We start from the raw sequence: 20233 nt of genomic DNA on the forward strand, positions 1-20233 counted from the left end.
ATGTATTCACTGTAGCAGACTTTTATTTCTTCCCCTGAGTGTCAGATGATTGCCAGGAAGCAGAGCAAAACAGAGTGAAATGAGGATAAAACACAAAGTTTCTTCATACTTACCATGATGCATTATCTTGCACCATGAAGATTTATTTCATATTGAAGACAGATGAATCGCAGGAAATGGAAAACAATCTGTTATCTGCAGCTGCTTACAATAACCTGTGCATGTCAGTGTGCTGCTATTTCACCATTTTCATTATCATTAAAGCTGCAGTAATTTTTTTTTTGTTTGTTTACTTGTGATCTATCCAGTGGTATTTGATACTGAATCATGTGAATCAAATCCTGCATTCAATTCCATTTATGAAACAGAAGGTGAACCAATATATTATATGATGTTACCAGACACAAAAAAGAGCCACAAAATGCATATCAATAAAGACTGAAAGCTGCTGTTATTAAAGGAAGCAAACAGAATGTACAAACAAAAAAGAAAATCAAATGATTTTGATCAGAAAGTCTTACCTGTTGGGCTATCTACTCCACTGAATGCTGAGTCTCCACCTCCCCCCACTGTGGCCTTAACAGGTACAGAGCCAGTGCTGGTTGTAGTACTGTTTGTGTACTTCTTGTTGCCACTATACTCAGTGCTGCTCTCGTCATCCTGCACTGTGGTAGCTCCCGATTGGATGCCAGAGTCTGTGGCATAGTAAGTCTGCTGCCACTCTGCCACCTTCACCACGCTGTCTGCCTCACTCACTGCAGAAAACAACACACATCTACTGCAACCAGTAATATCTACGGCAGCTATTGTAAAGTGGTACATTGGTTGCACACTTGCAGCTAATGAAAGTCTGAACCTAGCGGTTAACCTCAGTGCAAGCCCTTCCTTATAGTAATTTCTCACAGACTTAACACAATAAAACAAACAATGTTTTTTTGTTGTCGTTGTTTATGATGCACACAGGTCTGACTTTCAAGGGTTTCTGAAGCTGGTATAGCTAATATTACCTACTTCAACATTTTTCTCATGCCATTACCAGCACATGCAACTTTTTTTGTACCACAATCTGCATTTTTTACTCAACAAGGAAGTTTGCTTTTAGGACTTTCTGCCAGAAAAGTTGAAAAAGTAAACAGTTTTAAGAATGCAAAGTATACAACCAGACGAATCGGTAGTTAAATGGCTTAAACAATCATCTAGCAAAACTTTCCTCTGTATAACTTAAACTAGTTATTATGTTTTTCAAACATTGCTTCAGAAAAAAAAGTCTTGTTTCTGGCAGAATAACCCAGTCGCTGCATTCTTCCACGGGGGCGACCGTGGCTCAGGGGGTTGGGAAGCGCACCTGTAACCGGAAGGTCGCCGGTTCGATCCCTGGCCTTTCTGTCCTGGTTGTGGTGTCCTTGGGCAAGACACTTTACCCTACCGCCTACTGGTGTTGGCCAGAGGGGCCAATGGCGCGATATGGCAACCTCGCCTCTGTCAGTCTGCCCCAGGGCAGCTGTGGCTACAACCGTAGCTTGCCTCCACCAGTGTATGAATGTGTGCGTGAATGAATAATGGCATTGTAAAGTGCTTTGGGTGCCTTGAAAAGCCCTATATAAATCCAATCTATTATTATTATTTCTATTGGGCACAACCTGAGCTTGTGGGCTGCTGGCCATAGAGCCTGGGTGTTGACTCAGGTCAAGCTGCACTAAGACTCTTCAGTGAGTAGCCTCACACAGCTCACTGAATGGTCTCACTGTATGCAGTGCTGCTAATTCTACCATTTATGGAATAGTACTATTACTAAACTACTACCAATTCTTGAACCTTTCTGTGACAAGTGCAACCTTTTATTGGTAGTATTACCTTTAAAGATGGTACTGGTGTTATTGCTAGAGTATATACTATTTCTAATGCAATTACCAGATCTCATTATAACTTCTACGTTTCCTGCTAGGAATACATATTAGTATTAAACACTGAACTTCATACTAAATGCTACCACTCAGTACTACCACTAGTGTTCCTTCAACTACTGCTACTTATTCAGCAACTAATGCCAGTGCTGCTACTTCCTCTGCTGCTGAAAATACTGCTATTTGCACTAAACTACTAAAATGATTCTGGTATTGCTACCATTACAGCTACCATTAATGCCTGTTTTGTAAGTACTGTAACTATGATTATTGCTGCTGGTAGTCCTAATAATTCCACGTTTTTTACTAAAGAAGTGTCATTCATTTACAGATAAATGAATGACAAAAGCAGCAATATACTGCTTGTACAATTACAAGACTACTACTACTAATCACTGATACTATGAATATAGGAGCAGTGATATACCTGTACCTGTATACCAGCTAGTCCTAATAATAAGTGCAGTGCTCATATTGCTACTTGTAGTGCACCTATTTTTTACTATATCAACTACTAGGACTAGTGTTGCTTCTGTTAATTATCCCTGCTGCTTGTGTCAGATACTAATCCTATTTCAACTTATGTTTCTACTGCTTTTACTTTTTCTTCTTCTAATGATGCAGATACTGCTTCCAAGAACCACCAGTTTTCCTCCCACAGCTATTACCACCACAATGAGTTTAGGCCAGAGCTGGGTGCTATGGTGACAGAATACTTACTTTGCATGGACATCATCTCCATCCACTGGTACTGCTGCTTTCACTGACCTCTCACCTGCAGAAGAATACAGGAATCATTAGGTCTGCACACAGGCTTGAAAAAAGATTCAAGATTAATCCTCTAGTCCGACTAGCCTGGGCAATCACAAGTGACCCCTTGCACCCCACCGACCACCAGCCCTCTGGTCAGCGCCTCACATCAATCAGGTCCTACACCTTCAGTCTTACAAACAGCTTATTCCCCTGGGCCATTCGGACAGTACACAAACATCCACCAACCTCCCCACATCCCACCCATTCACACCCAACCAACCTATCGAGCCACAGTCTAACTACTTCCAAGCACTTTAAAACTTCTTCTGTATTGTGTGCCTTTCTATTGTTGTTGCATATATTTCTCTTGTTTTGTATATATTCCCCGTGATTCTATGTATTTCTTCTGTTTGCCATTCATTCCTGTTGTGTCCTATTTATATTTTATTCTGGCAGAGTTGGTGTGAGGCACCTACAATTTCGTTGTGCATGTACAGTAAGAATGATCATATGGGTTACAGCATAACTCTGAAGATGATGATGGCCCAGTTTTATAAGCTGAACATTTGGGGGCATATCCAGTCTCAGAGGCATCTTTACACAGCCTGCACCTGGGGTCTTGCCTGGTGTGATAGACCCCAGCCTCTATGGATCTTGTGCTCAGAGCTTGTTCTGTGCTGTCTTTCAGTTCAGCTGCGTACAGCCACTGGTAGGATTTCTGGGTATCAGCCACTTCCTCTATCTGCCGGTGGTACATATCATGCAGGGGGCTGTCCTTGCATGATGGTTCCTCCTCTCGCTCCACCTTCTTCTGTCTCTGGTTTCTACTGCATTAGGTAATCACAAAGCACTTTCGGTCAACTGTGGCCATCTTTCTGATGTACTCATGGATGTTTGTTGTCCCATTCTGGACAGTGGTTCTGACACTCACTAGTCCTTGGCCTCGTACCTTTCGCTTAGTGTACAGTTTCAGGGTGGTCAACTTGGGGTCGATCCCTCTATGCATAGTGACGACCTTCCTTGGCTTGATGCCAATGGCTTCAATCTCCTCTTTATCCCAGTTTATAATACCAGCAGCGCACCTGATCACCAGCAGGGAGTAGGTGGTGATAGCCCAGATCTTGTTCTTTCTGTTCAGCTGACTCCTCAGGACTTGCCTAACCCTCTGCAGGTATATGGTCATCGCAGCTTTCCTAGCACCCAAGTGGATTCCAAGCAAATGGGAACCAATGTACTATGTATGTACCAATGTATTTGCAGGTAATTGCAGCCATCCTCAATGTCTGCAATGTTGCATTCTGCTAGCACGATCCCCTCAGTTCTGACAGTCTTCCCTCTCTTTGTTACCACCCAACTACATTTCTACTACTACAGCTTGATGTCATCCAAGTAGAGGAGGTGGCTGATAATTGTGTCATTCCGTATTCTGTATCCATAGTCAGTCATGTCTGTGATGTCACTGTGGGGGTTCAGGCCTATGCAGACCAGCAGTGGGGACAGGGTAACTCCTTGGTAGATCTCGCACTTAAAGGTGATTTGTGCAATTGGCTTAAAGTTGGCCTCTATTGTTGTTCACCAATTCCCCATTGAATTCCTAATGAGTTCCTTGTAAAGTTTTAGGCATTCCAGGATCCATGTGTGAGGCATTGAGTCACAGGCTTTCTTGTAGTCAATTGTAGGGATTATGCATAATGCCGCATTTACATTTTCTAGTAGACCTTCAGAGGGTACTTCATGGAGTGTTGGTAATTGGCCACGGAGGGTCTACGTTTCCAGCTTCACCGTGATCCTATCTTTCAGTCAGCCGCTACTAGTTGCTTCACCATCAGTCTGGATGTTGGGTATCAAAGATTCCATAGGTCCACAACTTTCTTTTCACGTAACCCCTTCCGCTTGTTTTCATCTCTTGCCGACTTATACAGATGCCCTGGTCAAGAGTCAAACTCCCGACAATACTGTCTCAGAGACTCCAGCAGTAACACACACACACACACACACAGATACATGACCAATCAAAAGTTTGGACACACCTTCACATTTAATGTTTTTTCTTTATTTTCATGACTATTTACATTGTAAATTCTCACTGAAGGCATCAAAACTATGAATGAACAGTAGGCAGTAAAAAAAAAAGTGTGAAATAAAAAATGTTATTGTTTCAAAATGTTAGATCAAAATATGGAGAGTGTCCTCAGTGGCCAGAAGAGAGAAGGACGCCACACCGATGATGTGGACAAGTGGGTGAAGAATTTGTCTGACAGATGGCTCACCGAAACAGAGAAAAACATCCTTGCTAAAGGGCTGAATTTTGCTAGTGGAACTGATCACATCCACAGAAACTGTAATTTGAAAAACCAACATTGGAGATGTGGAAGCAGAGCAACTATGGATGAAAGTTTCAACCTGTCTCAGCAATGCAAAGCCCCCAGCATCCAACATCAGCATGGAGAAGAGGAAGGCAATCCCATCAGTTAGTCATGACAACATCATCATCCTTCCGGCAGGCAAGGGTAGGTGCTCTGTGTTGCTAAACCAAAAAGGCTATTATTACAAAGTTTTGTCACTGCTCAGTGACAAAAATACTTATTAGCCCCTGAAACGAGACCCTGGAAGTGGTTACAGGAAGAGGGTGATAGGTTGTCTGAAGCAGTTAGAACAAGACAATGCTATTGACCGGACCTCAGGATACTACAGGCTACACCCAGGGGAATCTATACCAAGTCTGTATGGTTTACCAAAGAACATAAACAGAGTGCACCTTTAAGACCAATTGTCTATATAATCAACTCAGTCAGATCTCCAAGTTTCTGGCTTCAATCCTCATCCAGTAGTAGGCAGCTCTGACCACCACATCCAGAACACCTTGGATTGTGTTGAGAAGGTGAGCGATGTCATTATGGAGGCAGATGAAACCATGGTCTCCTACGATGTTACATCTGTCTTCACTCGTGTTCCAGTCACTGAAGTGTTGGAAGTAGTTTGTAAGAGATGGCGGAGCGACACGATGGTTTTACCGTCGTTGTTGCACAAACTGACGCGTAAAACAGTCTCTTGTCCATCCAGAGTCTTATTTTAGATATAAGAGAAATAGAGAACTCCAAGAAGAAACAAGATAGCCGCTACACCTGGCACACCTAAATGTATTGTGAGGACACTCTGGGAATGCCTAAAACAGGCCTCCAACCTTTGCCAGAACTTTGACAGCATTCTGAGGGAGACTGGGGACATTAAGTCCGAATGGAGCATATTCAGCACCTCCATTGTGGAAGCTGCTGCAATGAGTTGCTGCAATGAGCTGCCTGTCTGGATGGTAACCCCTGAACTAGATGTTGGACACTTGAGGCGAACAGCGCAATCAGGCTGAAGAAGGAATCATATCGGGCTTGGTTAACCCTGTGGGACTTCGGAGACAGGCAATGGAGGCCAAGCAGAATGTGGCTTGGATAGTTGCTCAAGCAAAAACTCAGGTGTGGGAGGAGTTCAGTAAGGCCATGAAAAAACTTTTGGACTACCTCAAAGCAATTTTGGCAAACCGTCAGGTAACTCAGGAGGGGAAAGCAGTGCTCTACCGCCACAGTGTATAGTGTGGGTCGGACTGACTTGAACCGAGGATATTGTCAGGCTGTGGAAAAAATACTTTGAATTGAAAATGTGTCAGTTCAATTAAGGAGGTTCAATTATGTATATAGTGCCAAATCACAAGAACAGTTTCCTCAAAGCGTTTTATTTTCTAAGATAAAGACCCTACAATAATACAAAGAAAACCCCAGCAATCATATGATCCCCCATGAGCAAGCATTTTGGTGACAGTGGGAAGGAAAAACTCCCTTAAGAGGATGGAACCTCCAGCACAACCAGGCCCAGGGAGAGGCGGCCATCTGCTGTGACCAGATGTTTTCCATAGAGGGAGCAGAATCTGGGGATGAGGGGGGGGGGGACTCATCCATCACTGGGGGTGAGGTCATTGAGGCAGTTAACCAACTGGTTGGTGGCAGAGCCCTGGGGGTAGATGAGGTTCACCTTGGATCCTGAAGGCTGTGGATGTTGTAGAGCTGTCCAGGTTGACACACCTCTACAACACTGGAGATCTGGGGCAGTACCTTTGGATTGGCAGACAAGGGTGGTTTTCATCTTCAAGAATGGGGACTGGAGGGTGTGCGCCAACTATTGGGGGACCGCATTCCTCAGCCTCCCCAGGAAATGCCAGCAAGCGGAAAAGGAGAGTCAGTCTGTTAGTCGTACCTTGAATACAGGAGGAACAATGCAATCTTTATCCCAGTAGTGGAACACTCGACCAGCTCGAGTGCACCCTCAAATACCCACTCGAGGATATTTGAGGGTGCATGGGAGTTTGCCCAAAGCCTACATGTGCTTCTTTGTCTTGGAGAAGGCATTTGACCGTGTCCCTTGGAGTATTCTGCAGGAGGTGCTTCAGGAACCCGTTGCTATGAGCCAATTGGTCTTTATGCCACTGGTGCCAGCCCTTGGGCCGCAATGCTGCCAACAAGTCGGACTTGTTCCTGGTGGATGTTGGATTCTGCCTGGCTGCCCTTTGTAATGATTCTCCTAATAATTTTTATGGACAGAATTTCGAGGTGTAGTCAAGAGGTTGAGGGCTTCCACTTGGGTAGTCTCAGAATCTTGTCTATGCTTTTTGCAGATGAAGTGGTTTCATTTTCTAAAGGCCTCTAACTCACACTGGAGTGGCGCGCAGCAGAGTGTAAAGCAGCGGGAATGAAAATCAGCATCTCCAAATCTAAGTCCATGGCCCTTAGCTGGAGAAGGATGGAGTGCCCACTCAGGTCAGCAAATTAGTTGCTTCCCCCATTCGAGGAGTTTAAGTTTTTTCGGGTCCTATTCACAAGTGAGGGGAGTGGGAGATAGATTGGTGCAGCGGCTACAGTTTTTCAGACACTGTGAAAAAAACACCTGAGCAATGGTTGTGGCTAGTTTAGCTATTATCACAAACAAAGGCTTTTGTACGAATTAATAAATACATTTCAGTAAGTGTGTTCAATATTTTGTTTTCCCTGTGTCATGTTTTTGTCAGGAGCCTCAGTAAGTGGAGCTGGTGCTTCACCTTCTTAAGTCTCAGAAAGTTGAAGTCAGAACATCTCCAGACATTTCCCGTTAATGTATGTGGGCTGAGGGTCAGATCTGCTTCTCCTGAAGTCCACTATTATTATTTTCTTAGTGTTGAGGACCAAGTTGTTATTGCACGATGCTAGTTTTTCCACATCGTCCCTGTATGCAGTATGCAGACTTATCGCCACCTGTGATGAGCCCAACCACTGTTGTGTTGTTTGTGAACTTCACAATTGAGTTGCTTGGGTAGATCTGGGTGCAGTCAAATATGTAGAGAGTGTACTCACTTACACTGTGTAAGCTGTGTACCAACTTGACTTTTGCACAACACAAAAAATGGTCCCAACCCCATTTAGAAGGCAAGAAATTCCACAAATAAACCCCTACAAGGCACACGTGAAATAGAAACCATTTCCAGTGACTACATCAGGAAGCTCATTGAATAAAGGCTATCTTGAGGAATGTAAAATATAAGACATATTTAGGGTTATTTATTAATTTTTTCTTTGCTACATAATTCTGCATATCTTTCTTCATGTATTTGATGTATTTAATATGTATCTACAATGTAGAAAGTTGTAAAAATAAAGAAAAACCATTAAAGGAGAAGGTGTGTCCAAACTTTTAACTCTTAGTGTATACATTACTTCTAACCTTCCTGCTGTGTTCAGGTCAAATCTGACCAATTTACAAATTAACAAACTCATAAATATTGTGTTTTACATCTGATTGCCTCAAGGCGTTATGGCATCCTCCACACTGTGCACTTGAACATATAACAGTGATTATCGCTTCTTTGAATTTTGAGTGTTTTAATCAACGTTGTTACATCTGTGGTGTTCCCGGTCAACAGTGACCGCCATAAGAAATGAATGGGTATCCCACTGAATGGGTCGTTCAGTGGGCTGTTCAGCAAACAGGCCACTGAACAACCACTGAATGGACCACTGAACGACCCATTAAATGGGCCACTGAATGACACCCACTGAACGACCCCCACTCAATGGGCATCTGAACAACCCATTGAACGACACCCACTAAACGACTCCCGCTGAACTACCCATTGAATGGGCCACTGAACAGGTGGGTGGAGCGCCTACCAGTTATGTACAATCCAGGCCCTGAGGTGACAGTTGATGAGCACCAGGTTCCTTTCAGAGGTTGCTGTTTCTTCAAGGTGTACATTCCAAGCAAACCAGGGAAATATGGAATACAAATCTGGGTAGCATGTGATGCCAGGAGAAGCTATGTCTGGAATATGCAGGTATACATGGGGAAACCCAGTACTGGAAGGGCCGAAAAAAAAAAAAAACAGGGCATGTGTGTTGTGTTGGACATGACAACTGGTCTCCAAGGGCACAATATCCCATGTGACAACTTCTTCATATCATATGGTCTTGGTCAGGAGCTGCTGAAAAGAAAGCTCACCATGGTAGGGACAGTGAGGAAGAACAAGCCTGAATTTCCCCCTGCGCTGCAATCGACCAGAGGAAGAGAGGCACTCTAATCAAAATTTGCTTTCACTGACACACACAATCTTGTGTCATATGTTCCTAAGATGAATAGAAATGTCATCCTGATGAGCACGCTACACAAACACGCCGCTGTTGGCACCACAGAGGACCCGAAGCCCCTTATGATCCAGGACTACAACAAGAACAAAGGAGGCGTTGACTACCTTGATAAGGTAAGTTTCATCCATCATGCATTTTATTTTATTTTTATTTATGTGAATCATAGCATTTTGTGTACGGCAGACTAAATATTGTTCCTAATCTCTTATTTATTGTTCCTTTTATTGCAGCTTACTGGTACATACACCTGCAAGTGACTGACAGCCCGCTGGCCTGTGGCACTGTTCCACAACATCCTTGGTGTGTCTGCTTACAACGCATATGTGGTGTGGACAGCCTGGAATCAGGGGAAGAGTTTCAAGAGGAGACTTTTCCTAGCAAAGCTGAGGAAAGCTTTGGTGACTCCTCTTATTCAGCGGCGCCAGCACATTCCCCGCACACCACCTGCTCTCCGCCAACAAGCAAATGGGCAGAAAAGGAAGCGCTGTGAGCTCTGTGCCCCTAGAGAAAACAAAACAAGCCTAAGATGCTGCAAATGCGATGCCTATGTTTGCAAGGTCCACCTCACCTGAGTGTCACATGCCATTCATGTGCATTAATACATGTTGAGTTTGGTCTTCAATTTGTTTTTTACATTACATGTTCATTTTGTAATACATTTTCAGTGCCTATTTGTATTTTCACTGCAGTTATTTTATGTCTAATTCTATTTATTCATGTTAAACACTACTTTGAGACATTGTTCACAGCTAAAGAATGTTGAATAAAAATTTGGTGGTGAAAAATGTTTTTTGTGCTAATTTAATAGCAGTTAACAGGGACCAGTCAATTTTGATTGGGAACACTAAAGTAAGGGGGTGGGGCTGCACAAAACCGGAGCGCTATGCTGTGGCACTGTAATTCACTATTTTTGGGCTGTCCTGAAAACTCAGCGAAAAGCCTTCAGTTGATTGTAGTTGATTGAAACTAGAATTAGAGGCCGAGCATTCAGCTTTAAGACCCTTCTTCTGTGGAACCAGGTTTGAATTCAGGAGACAGACACCTTTTCTCCTTTTAAGATTATGCCTAAAACTTTCCTTTTTGACAAAGCATATAGTTAGAGCTGCATCAGCTGACCTTAGTTGTGCAGCAATAGGCCTAGGCTGCTGGTTATGCAGGACCAGAAGAGTCACACACATCAAAATAAAACCTTTTGTGCTTAATAATGAATTGTGAAATAAAATCTGCATTAATAAATTAATTTACAAGTTCATTTTGTAATTCTTTTACAAAACATAAAAACATTAAAACATTAAAAAAAACACAATTGATTACTCATCCAAGTGACTTTTTCAGTATTCTCCAGTCTCATGGATGAGTGATGAAATGTTATGATGCCTCTGATACCCACTGTGTCAAGTGTCTGGGAAGGGATCTTAAAACTGGATTTTTAGGTGGCAGACAAATGGTGTCATAAAGCAATCCTTGAACAGGTGGGGTAAAAGCTTTTCAGGAAGTTTTTAGGACAGCCCAAAAATAATGAATGGTTCAGTCTAGAAGAAATAAATAAGTCTATCATGATGCATCTGCCAGGACCCGACCAAAGCGGTTCTCTGTTTTGGTAAACTGGTACCAAGAATTTATTAATAAAGGTCAGTGAAGTCAGAACACAGAATCAACCCATTCCAAAGACTTCAAATGTCAACTGATGTGTAGCAGCTTGTAACTCTCTTTGTAACTCTGTGCTGTCATGTTCTTTCTCTACTTTTAAGATTAAGCTTAAAACCTTTTGCTAAAGCATATAGTTAGGGCTGGACCAGGTGACCCTGAATCCTCCCTTAGTTATGCTGCGATAGGTGTAGGCTGCTGGGGATTCCCATGATGCACTGAGTACTACTTCTTTAGTCACTTTTCTCACTCACTATATGTTTATACACCTCTCTGCATTGAATCATTACATTATTATTCTCTGGCTCTTTTCCACAGCATGTTTTTTGTTCCGTCTTTCTCCCCTCACAAAACTGTCGCAGCAGATGGCCGCCCGTCCTTGAGCCTGGTTTTTCCTTCCCACTGTCGCCAAAGGGCTTGCTCATAGTAGGCCATATAATTGTTGGGTTTTTCTCTGTTTTAGTCCTAGTTCCTAAATCCAGTTATCCCAGAACTCTAAATGATGTCAGATGAGATGCCAATACATTAAAATTAAAAAGTTAAAATTAAATTGAACTCAGGAAGTTTATTGACCCTAACTGTAAGATAGATAAAGGGAAAAGTTCTCATGACTACTGATTGTTGACTTTATACGGTCTTCAACAAAATTTAACCTTGTGTTTTAATCAGAAGGCTATTAGAATGATCCGGTCTTATTAACAGTCTTATGGGGCTGGATTCTTCTGTTTTTAACTAATAGGGTGTAAAGAGTCTGGATAAATACCCCCAACACCCATCCCCTTAGGGACTGTGTCTGCTTCCAAACCACCACAAAACACACCAAAAATCTGCAAAAAAAACAATTGAAACATTAGCAATAAAAAAATCACAACGAAAGAACAATACAGTATCCACATCTGCACCAAAGAGTAACACAATGAAATGTGGATTATTAAACTTTAGGTCTCTCTCTTCTAAGACCCTGTTAATGCATGAATAATAACTGATCAACAAAAAATTTACTGTGCTATACAAAAACTTGGTTACAACAGGATGATTATGTTAGTTTAAATGAATCAACCCCCCCGAGTTACTAACTGTCAGAATCCTCGAAGCACAGCATTTAATCTATTATTAGACTCAACTGTCTACATATGACAAGACAAATAATCAAAATATAAAAGAACCTACGCACCACTTTAATCACACTCTAGATCTTGTTCTGACGAATGGCATAAAATGGAGCATAACAGTATTTCTTGAAAACCCTCTTCTTCATTTCTTAATAGCATTTAATGGATTACACAGAAGGAGGGGGGGGGTAGATTTACAGTTGTTGTCTTACTGAAAGTGTTGTACAGTGCAAAAAAGAAAATGCAGACAAAAACAGAAAATGTCTTGTACAGTTACAACCTCATACACCATTTGCTCAAAAGTTTTTAAATTTAAACTTAAATTAATCCGTGTTTAGTAAACAACAACATTGGTACATTTAATGTTAAATATCCTTTAATTTTCAAAACTATACTAAAAAATAATAACAGCATCCATCCTCATCATAAAATAACAGCTAATACATTTTTCTTTAAATATGCATGTATTAAAGTGACTTTAAGCTGTTTTCTTCAAACAGAACACCTGAAAAACACAAAAATGTAACAATATTTGCATATTTAAGATTATCCAGAGTACATTTAAGCTGCAGTCATTGTCTTTTGATTTTTTTGCCTCAGTCAAATGCTTAAGATGTGGCTTTCATCCTGGTCTGTTCACCCATGATACAATATCCTTTAATATCCAAATATCCTGTATATGCATACAGTCAGTTATACTTCATTGATGAATCCGAGTGAACATTTGTCATAAACTAACACTATAGGCTCTTTACCTTACAATATGAAGTCACTTGAGACCAGACTTGTTGACTCTCAGTGGTGCTAAAACTGAACAGCTCTAAAGGTGGTCCTGAAAGTTGGGTTTACTAGAACAAAACAGGTGGATGACCACAGACCTCTCAGCATTAGTGATGTGTCAGTCGAGAACAAAACGGCTCTTTGAAGTGAACGACGCGAGCCGGCTCCTTATTGGGAGCCGTGGGGTTTTTTTTCCCTCTCTCTCGCACTTTTTTTCCGCTTCACTCCGCACGCGAGCCCTGTGCTTTGCGCTGGGCAGAGGGGGGAGGGGCGGTAGTTACACTCGCAGTAGCACAGGAACAGAGACGGAGGGAAAGAGAGAGAAAGAGAGCCAGGGACAACAACGTCACATTAGAAAGGTATAGTAATCATCCACAACTATTTTCAGTTGCGGATGATAAAGGTTTCAGAAAGTTTATTCATGCAGGCCTATATGACAGAGAATATGCATCTTCTTTTTGTTTTCATATTTTAATTTATATTTAATTGTGTTGTGGTTTGCAGTGTTTTCTGTTGTTTCACTTTAAATTTGTTTAAAAGGAAAAAGCTGAAAATTTAAATAGTTAAAAGTTGAAATGTAAATAGTTGTTTTTTGTATTTTATCATTTATTTATTACATTTTATGTGGAGTGAAATAAAAGTATATTTACGGTGGTCCTTAGAGACAAAGCATGTAAAAACTCAGAAGCACGCACAAATTCAGAAGCACATACAAACTCCAAAACACAACAGAAGTGCTCCAGGATGCTCGGCACAGTGTTGAGCTTTTGTTACCTAGTGGCTACACAAGCCAGGAAGTACCAACGACCGGATTTGGTGTGTGGTAGTAACACGTAAATGAACATTTTTTTTAAATTATTTAAATATATATGCGTGCTTGTGTATAAATACACAAACAATATACATATGCTTTCATTTGTGTAATTTAAATGATCTAGGTAGCTCTGTTTTGGAAGTTCAGTTAATGCTAGAAATGTGTTTCGTGCTTTGCCTCTGGGGGCCACCGCATATATTTATATATAAACATATATAAATAAAACCACTTTTTTTTTTTTACATTAGTAATTCCTTTTGTGCATAATTTTATATTATTGTTAATAATAAATTACTTAAAACAACAAAACAACCTGAAGAGCCGGTTTGGAGCCGAAAGAGCCGGTTCTCTAAAAAGAGCCGGAATTCCCATCACTACTCAGCACAAGGATGACAGAACTTTTCCCCCATATAATAAATAAATAGAACACAGAACACAACATTGAAATAAAAATAGATTAAGACAGATTACGATACCAAACAATACCAGATAAAAGCACATTTACTGGATCTGTTCATCTCCTCTTGCTTTTCAAAGTCAATGAATGAAAATGATGACAATGGGATGTACCTGCCGCTGCAGGGCAAGAGCTTGTGGTAGCTGTAGCACAGGGTGGTACAGAGGAGGAGCTGAACCTGCATGAACGAGACGCTCTGCTTCACTACTTGTGGTCCAGTTAATGATATTATTCTCACCTCTTGTCATGTGCTTACAGGAATACTGCTGTTAGATGCCAAATGAAATATAAACGATGAAGTTTGTTTACTTTTGCAGTTATTCTGTGTTTTCATGTGGGCTGTTACATTTTTCACATCACTGAAATGCTAACAGAGTTGTCCGGCTGTGGGATAAATCTCCTGTAATGTAAATCAATTTACAGAATTATGGACACACCACATTTTTGTGTGGTGACATCACACAACAAAGACATAGCTTTTATTACTGGGGCAACAAAAGTTTGGTGCAAAATGTCATTTAGTAATAACTGCTTAAAAACAACAAACCGTGATGCACACACATTATAGGCTTGAAATACTTTATTAAATGCAGCAACATTTGAAACTATGTACAATATTAATAATAACTACAATTAGTAATTATTATTATTTGCAACAGCTAAGTTTTTGGTAAGCCTCTCCTGGAACAGAGGGCTACAAAACTATGTAAAGTGTAAGTTTGTTTTTTTTAATCTCCAATGTGGAAAGTTAAAGGGTGAGGTGAAACTTGATTGGCCACCCATTGCTCGTGCGAGGTTTCAAAGCACACTGAGCAATGCCTGGTTGAAGACTGTGGCCTGTGCCATTTCCTCCCTTCGCAGGGCGACTTCCTGCTCCCGTGCCTCATTGAGTGGTGGCTGGATGTGGTGTTCCCGCTGATCTTGGTTTAACACATCTGCCATGGGAACACTTATGAGGTCAGGTTTGGACTTCTTTCTCTTGTCTAGAGGAAAAGCAGAATGGAAGGAGAAGGCAATGTGAGAATTTATGGGGTCGTCGGAAAGACAAGTAAACAAAAGAGCACTTCCTCCGCCACTGCTAAAGTCAGTGTAGTATGAAACCATCATCGTGTCGTACCAGCGATGAGCCGTTTCTGTGTCATGCCAGAAGGTGTAGATGTCGACGCAGTCGACCAGAACTGGATGACAGACAGGGGAGGTCAAGGCTAATGGTGGTGGACGAAAACCCCTCACATGTAGAAAGCATTTCTGAAACATAAGACATACATACCATAAGGACACACACGACATGACATTACAACATAAACGAAAAAAAATGAACCCATAGTAATACTAGTGGTGTTCATCAGATGTTGCTCATATGGCTTTACAATGACCCCGCAGAAGAGGAAGTTAATGCACAGCTAGCGCAAAACAACATGGAGAGCAGTGAGTTTTTACTGCAGGAAGTAGCCAATGGTGTTATTAAAAAAATGTCCAGGCTTGTTCAAGGTGAACACAACACGGGATAAGTACTATTATGCTTGAACACACGAAGGACTCACCGTCCTTCACCATAGCTTCTGCCATGGCCGGGTCGAGGCCACTCTGACTCCTGATGCTCGCCGGTCAGTGCCCGTAAATTGTGTCCATTTGACTATACCACTTCCAATCCATTCGATTTGCCCCACTTCAGGTGTTGTGGTCCCTGATGGCCCCAGTAATTGCTTTTTTTAGTTTTTTAAGTTTCTGGCGGCACTGTGTTACAGTGCACTGGTACCCAATTGGTGGCATGTAGTCTGACGACTTCACATTTTAATACCTGCTTGGATCTGCGGCAGAGTAAAATCATAGTACAACCTAATAGAAAACCCTGAAAGCCGTGGCAAACCATGCCGAGTCGATCCAAGTAGGTACTATTGGAAAATGGGCTGAAGAGGAAGACACAGAGCTGTTACTGAGATGGTGAGTGCAGGTAAAGTGAAAGAAAATGTGTTTCTAGGAAAAGTTAGCAGGAGTCCTTCATCAAAGCACCTGATCAACAAACTTTGTAGTTGCTCCATCCTGTGCTGTTTGTTTTACCCAGCAAAAAGTCTGCAGCAACTCTCCAGAACTTGCATTAAAATATGCAGATGAACTGTGAACTTCATCTGATACTATGTTTAAATTATACAGCTTAGTAATGGCTGACAGCAGTCATCCTATTTTACAAGCGAACAGGGGTGAGTCTAAAGGGGGGCATGGTGTCTCAATTAAATTACATTGGTATTTAAAAATATAAAAGTTACAGGTTTTTCACAAGCCAATAAAAATGTATATGGGCCAGTAAAACTGAGCCACCGACCTGAGGGGATTTAAGGTTGGACAGTGAATTAGTGTTAATATAGTTAGCATCTACAATATCATAACCACCAAATGTTGATATGCTCGCTTCTCTTCATTGTAACCATCACATTCTCTTTTAAAGGTTTACAAACACCAATTGTTACGGTTCTGGGTCCGTTGGACCCAGTATTTTGAGTTTATTATGTTTTGGTTTACTTTTGCATCATGGATTATTCTTTATGTTTCTCTGGTACTGTGTTTCAGTTATCTTGGTGTGATGGTGATGATGATTATTGTTATTAGAGTTCCATGTTTCTGTTTATTTATATTTAGGATTTGTGTTCTCATGTTTTGTGTGAGTTCAGGTTCCATGTGTCATTTTCTGTCTGTCTCTCAGCGTCAGGTCTGCGTCTTGGTGTAGTGTTCTCGTTTCCTGTTTTATTGTGAAGGTCCGCGTCTCATGTGAGTGTGTTCAGTTTTACCCCTGTCTCGTCTTGTTGATTATTCCCAGCTGTGTTCCCCACCTGTGTGTAATCTCCTTGTGTTTCTCTGTGTGTATTTAAGTCGCGTCTTCTGTGTTTGTAGTTGCTGGTCCGTCTGTGTATCCACCCTGCGTCATCTGTGTGTCTCCCTGCTGTCTACCGTCATCCACCTCTGCTCGCCGTCTGTCATGTTCGTGTTCAGGTTCCTCCTCCGTAGTTTAGCTGTTTCCAGTATAGTTTAGTCTCCGTTTGCCATGTTTTCCCTGTGCCGTGTATTTCAATAAACCACCTTCTCACCTTTACAAAGTGCCTGCATTTGGATCCTACTTCATTATCTCTACACGGCTCATCTCACTCGCCGTGACAGTACGGACAAGCCAGATATGGATCCAGCGGCATTCACCCCACCCACGGAGCTTCGAGAGCTCATAACGGACTCAGCTACAAAATTAATCAATCTGTGGCTAAAGCATGAGGGAGAAGCGTTTCTCTATGCTGTGGAGGACAAGCTACAACAGCTTATTTCCGGTTGCCCCTGGTTATTGGACTCACTGCACCCGCTCGTACAGGATTTTCTTCTTCACGAGCTTCACCTTCACCCTCCCGCCGCTACCGCTCGCCCACTCGCTTCAATGGAGGACGTGCCGTCTGACCCGCCGGACGAGGAGTTTCCCGGCCCGTCGGAGCGGTCTCCAAGGAGGAAGCGACGTTCGCGCCACCGGCGCGGCACTCCACAGCCGAATGTCGGGACATGTAAGCAGCCGGCTGTGGTGAGTAAAAGGGACACTTTTTCTGCTGCGTCACACACTGTGACTGTTGTTTCTGGGGCAATTTTTTGTGTTTCGACTGAGGATAACAATGATTCCTCAATCTCACCTATGGCCGCAGTTTCTAAGACTGCCTGTTCTCAACCCTCGTTCCGAGTTTATGACCGTGTCCGCTCCGTTGTCCCATCCTCACTTCCATCCCAGTTAAATGCCTGGCCTGTAACACTGCCCGCAGTTCAGTCAGCAGCCCAGCTGCCCGCAGTTCAGTTAGCCATTCCATCACCTGTTACGCCTCCACTCCGATCATCTCCGTCCCCTGTAGGTCAATCCTTAGCCTCGCTACCTGCTGTCCAGTGGCCGCTAGCTCAGCTGTCTGCCCACTCATTCATTCAGCCGCCATCCTCACTGTTTCATTCCGAGCAGGGAACACACTTCACCACAACATCTGCTGGTTCTCTTAAGCTGGTCACCTCAGAGACAGTTACTCCCTCTCGGGCCTCCCCAGAGGCTGGGTGTCACTCACCAGCCAACTCTGGACCCCTAGAGGTCAAGACGCCAGCGCCAGCAGCTCCCCCGGAGAACTCACTAGAACAGTCTCGGCTCTCAGCACCCCCTGAGAGTTCAAGTGAGTTCACCCGTCTGCCTCCGTCCTCTGCTGAGTGTATTGGGGAACACTTTCAGCCCTCTGAGGACTGCATCCCACTGTTGCTGCCTGAGTCTAGCCACTGTGCTGCTCAGTCCCAGCCAGTGTCCACACTGGCAGAGGTCTGCGTACCTGCTGCTTCAGTGTCTGTTTCCACTGGAGGGCCCGAGGAGCCCGTCCAGTCTCAAGCCACGTTAGCTGGGGGTTCAGGAGAACCCAGCCACCTTCGAGTGTCGTCAGCTGGAGGGCCAGAGTCGCCCGTCCAGCCTCAAGCCACGTGTGCTGGAGGTTCCAAGGAGCCCGTCCATCCTCAAGCCACGTGTGCTGGAGGTTCCAAGGAGCCCGTCCAGCCTCAAGCCACGTGTGCTGGAGGTTCCAAGGAGCCCGTCCAGCCTCAAGCCACATCTGCTGGAGGTTCCAAGGAGCCCGTCCAGCCTCAAGCCACGTGTGCTGGAGGTTCCAAGGAGCCCGTCCAGCCTCAAGCCACGTCTGCTGGAGGTTCCAAGGAGCCCGTCCAGCCTCAAGCCACGTCTGCTGGAGGGCCCGAGAAGCCCGTCCAGCCTCATGCCACGTCTGCTGGGGGCCCTGGAGGACCCAGCCAGCACATCCTCATGTCAGCTGACAGTCCGGGGAAGTCTGTTCAGCCGTCACCTGCTGAACTATCCCCTGCGACTTCTGCATCATCTCCTGCAGCATCATCGCCTCCGCCTGCAGCATCATCGCCTCCGCCTGCAGCATCATCACCTCCACCTACAGCATTATCGCCTGCAGCATCATCGCCTGCAGCCGTCTCGCTGCCGTCAGGTTCCGCAGCCGTCCCGCTGCCGTCAGGTTCCGCAGCCGTCCCGCTGCCGTCAGGTTCCGCAGCCGTCCCGCTGCCGTCAGGTTCGGCCCCCGTGTCTTCATCCACGCCTGGTCCGGCCTCCGTGTCTTCATCCACGCCTGGTCCGGCCTCCGTGTCTTCATCCACGCCTGGTCCGGCCCCCGTGTCTTCATCCACGCCTGGTCCGGCCCCCGTGTCTTCATCCACGCCTGGTCCGGCCCCCGTGTCTTCATCCACGCCTGGTCCGGCCTCCGTGTCTTCATCCACGCCTGGTCCGGCTTCGTCTGGTCCAGCCTCGTCAGACTCGTCCACGCCTCGCCCGGCCTCCGTGTCTTCATCCACGCCTGGTCCGGCCTCCGTGTCTTCATCCGCGCCTTCGCCTGGCCCAGACTCGTCCACGCCTGGCCCAGCCTCGGTGTCTTCGTCCACGCCTGGCCCAGCCTCGGTGTCTTCGTCCACGCCTGGCCCAGCCTCGGTGTCTTCGTCCACGCCTGGCCCAGCCTCGGTGTCTTCGTCCACGCCTGGCCCAGCTTCAGCTTCGCCTTTGCCTGGTCCTGCCACGTCTGGTCCTGCCTCGTCCACGTCTGGTCCTGCCTCGTCTGGTCCTGCGGTTGCCACACCGCCATGGGACCCAGCTCGTCCTGTTCCACCTCGTCTCTGCCGGCCGCTTTCCGGGCCTCTAAGTTGGCATCATGGCCGTCGAGGACGGCCTCCGGACAGAGTTCGTCGCCACCGCTGGCATCGCGGCCGACCTCCGGACCTGCGCAGGGGCCGCCGTTGCCGTGTGCACGGTCGGCCTCCAGAAGTGTTTGCCCGTCGCCGCCGTTGCTGTGTGCATAGCCGGCCCCCTGACCTGTTGTGGCTCCTGTATGGCCGACCTCCGGGTCGACCCCCTGAACTGTTCGTGGACTCTTATTGAGCTTTGGTTTCGTTTCGTTTTGATGTGTTTTCCTGTGTTTTTGGACTGTTTGGACACTCTTGCTCCTTGTTTTTTGTTTGGTTTCTGTCCCTCCATCCTGGACCCCCTCCGCCCGCCCTGGTTTGGTGCTCTTGTTTCGTTCTGTTTTTTTTTTTGCTTAGGGCTGTCG

General features: G+C 44.4%; 1 protein-coding gene across 1 annotated transcript in view; it reads right to left on the minus strand.

The window, feature by feature from the left end:
- Positions 1-20233, minus strand: part of LOC116319670 (junction plakoglobin-like) — a 126056-nt gene that overhangs the window by 68834 nt on the left and 36989 nt on the right. The window contains exons 4-5 of the mRNA XM_039611199.1: positions 2625-2679; positions 522-755 (exon numbers count right to left, since the gene is read on the minus strand). Coding sequence (XP_039467133.1) covers positions 522-755; positions 2625-2646 — 256 coding nt within the window. The 5' untranslated portion in view covers positions 2647-2679. The remainder of the gene's footprint in view (positions 1-521; positions 756-2624; positions 2680-20233) is intronic.

The sequence above is a fragment of the Oreochromis aureus genome, linkage group 4 (assembly GCF_013358895.1).
Source record: "Oreochromis aureus strain Israel breed Guangdong linkage group 4, ZZ_aureus, whole genome shotgun sequence".
In the NCBI taxonomy this organism is placed as follows: domain Eukaryota; kingdom Metazoa; phylum Chordata; class Actinopteri; order Cichliformes; family Cichlidae; genus Oreochromis; species Oreochromis aureus.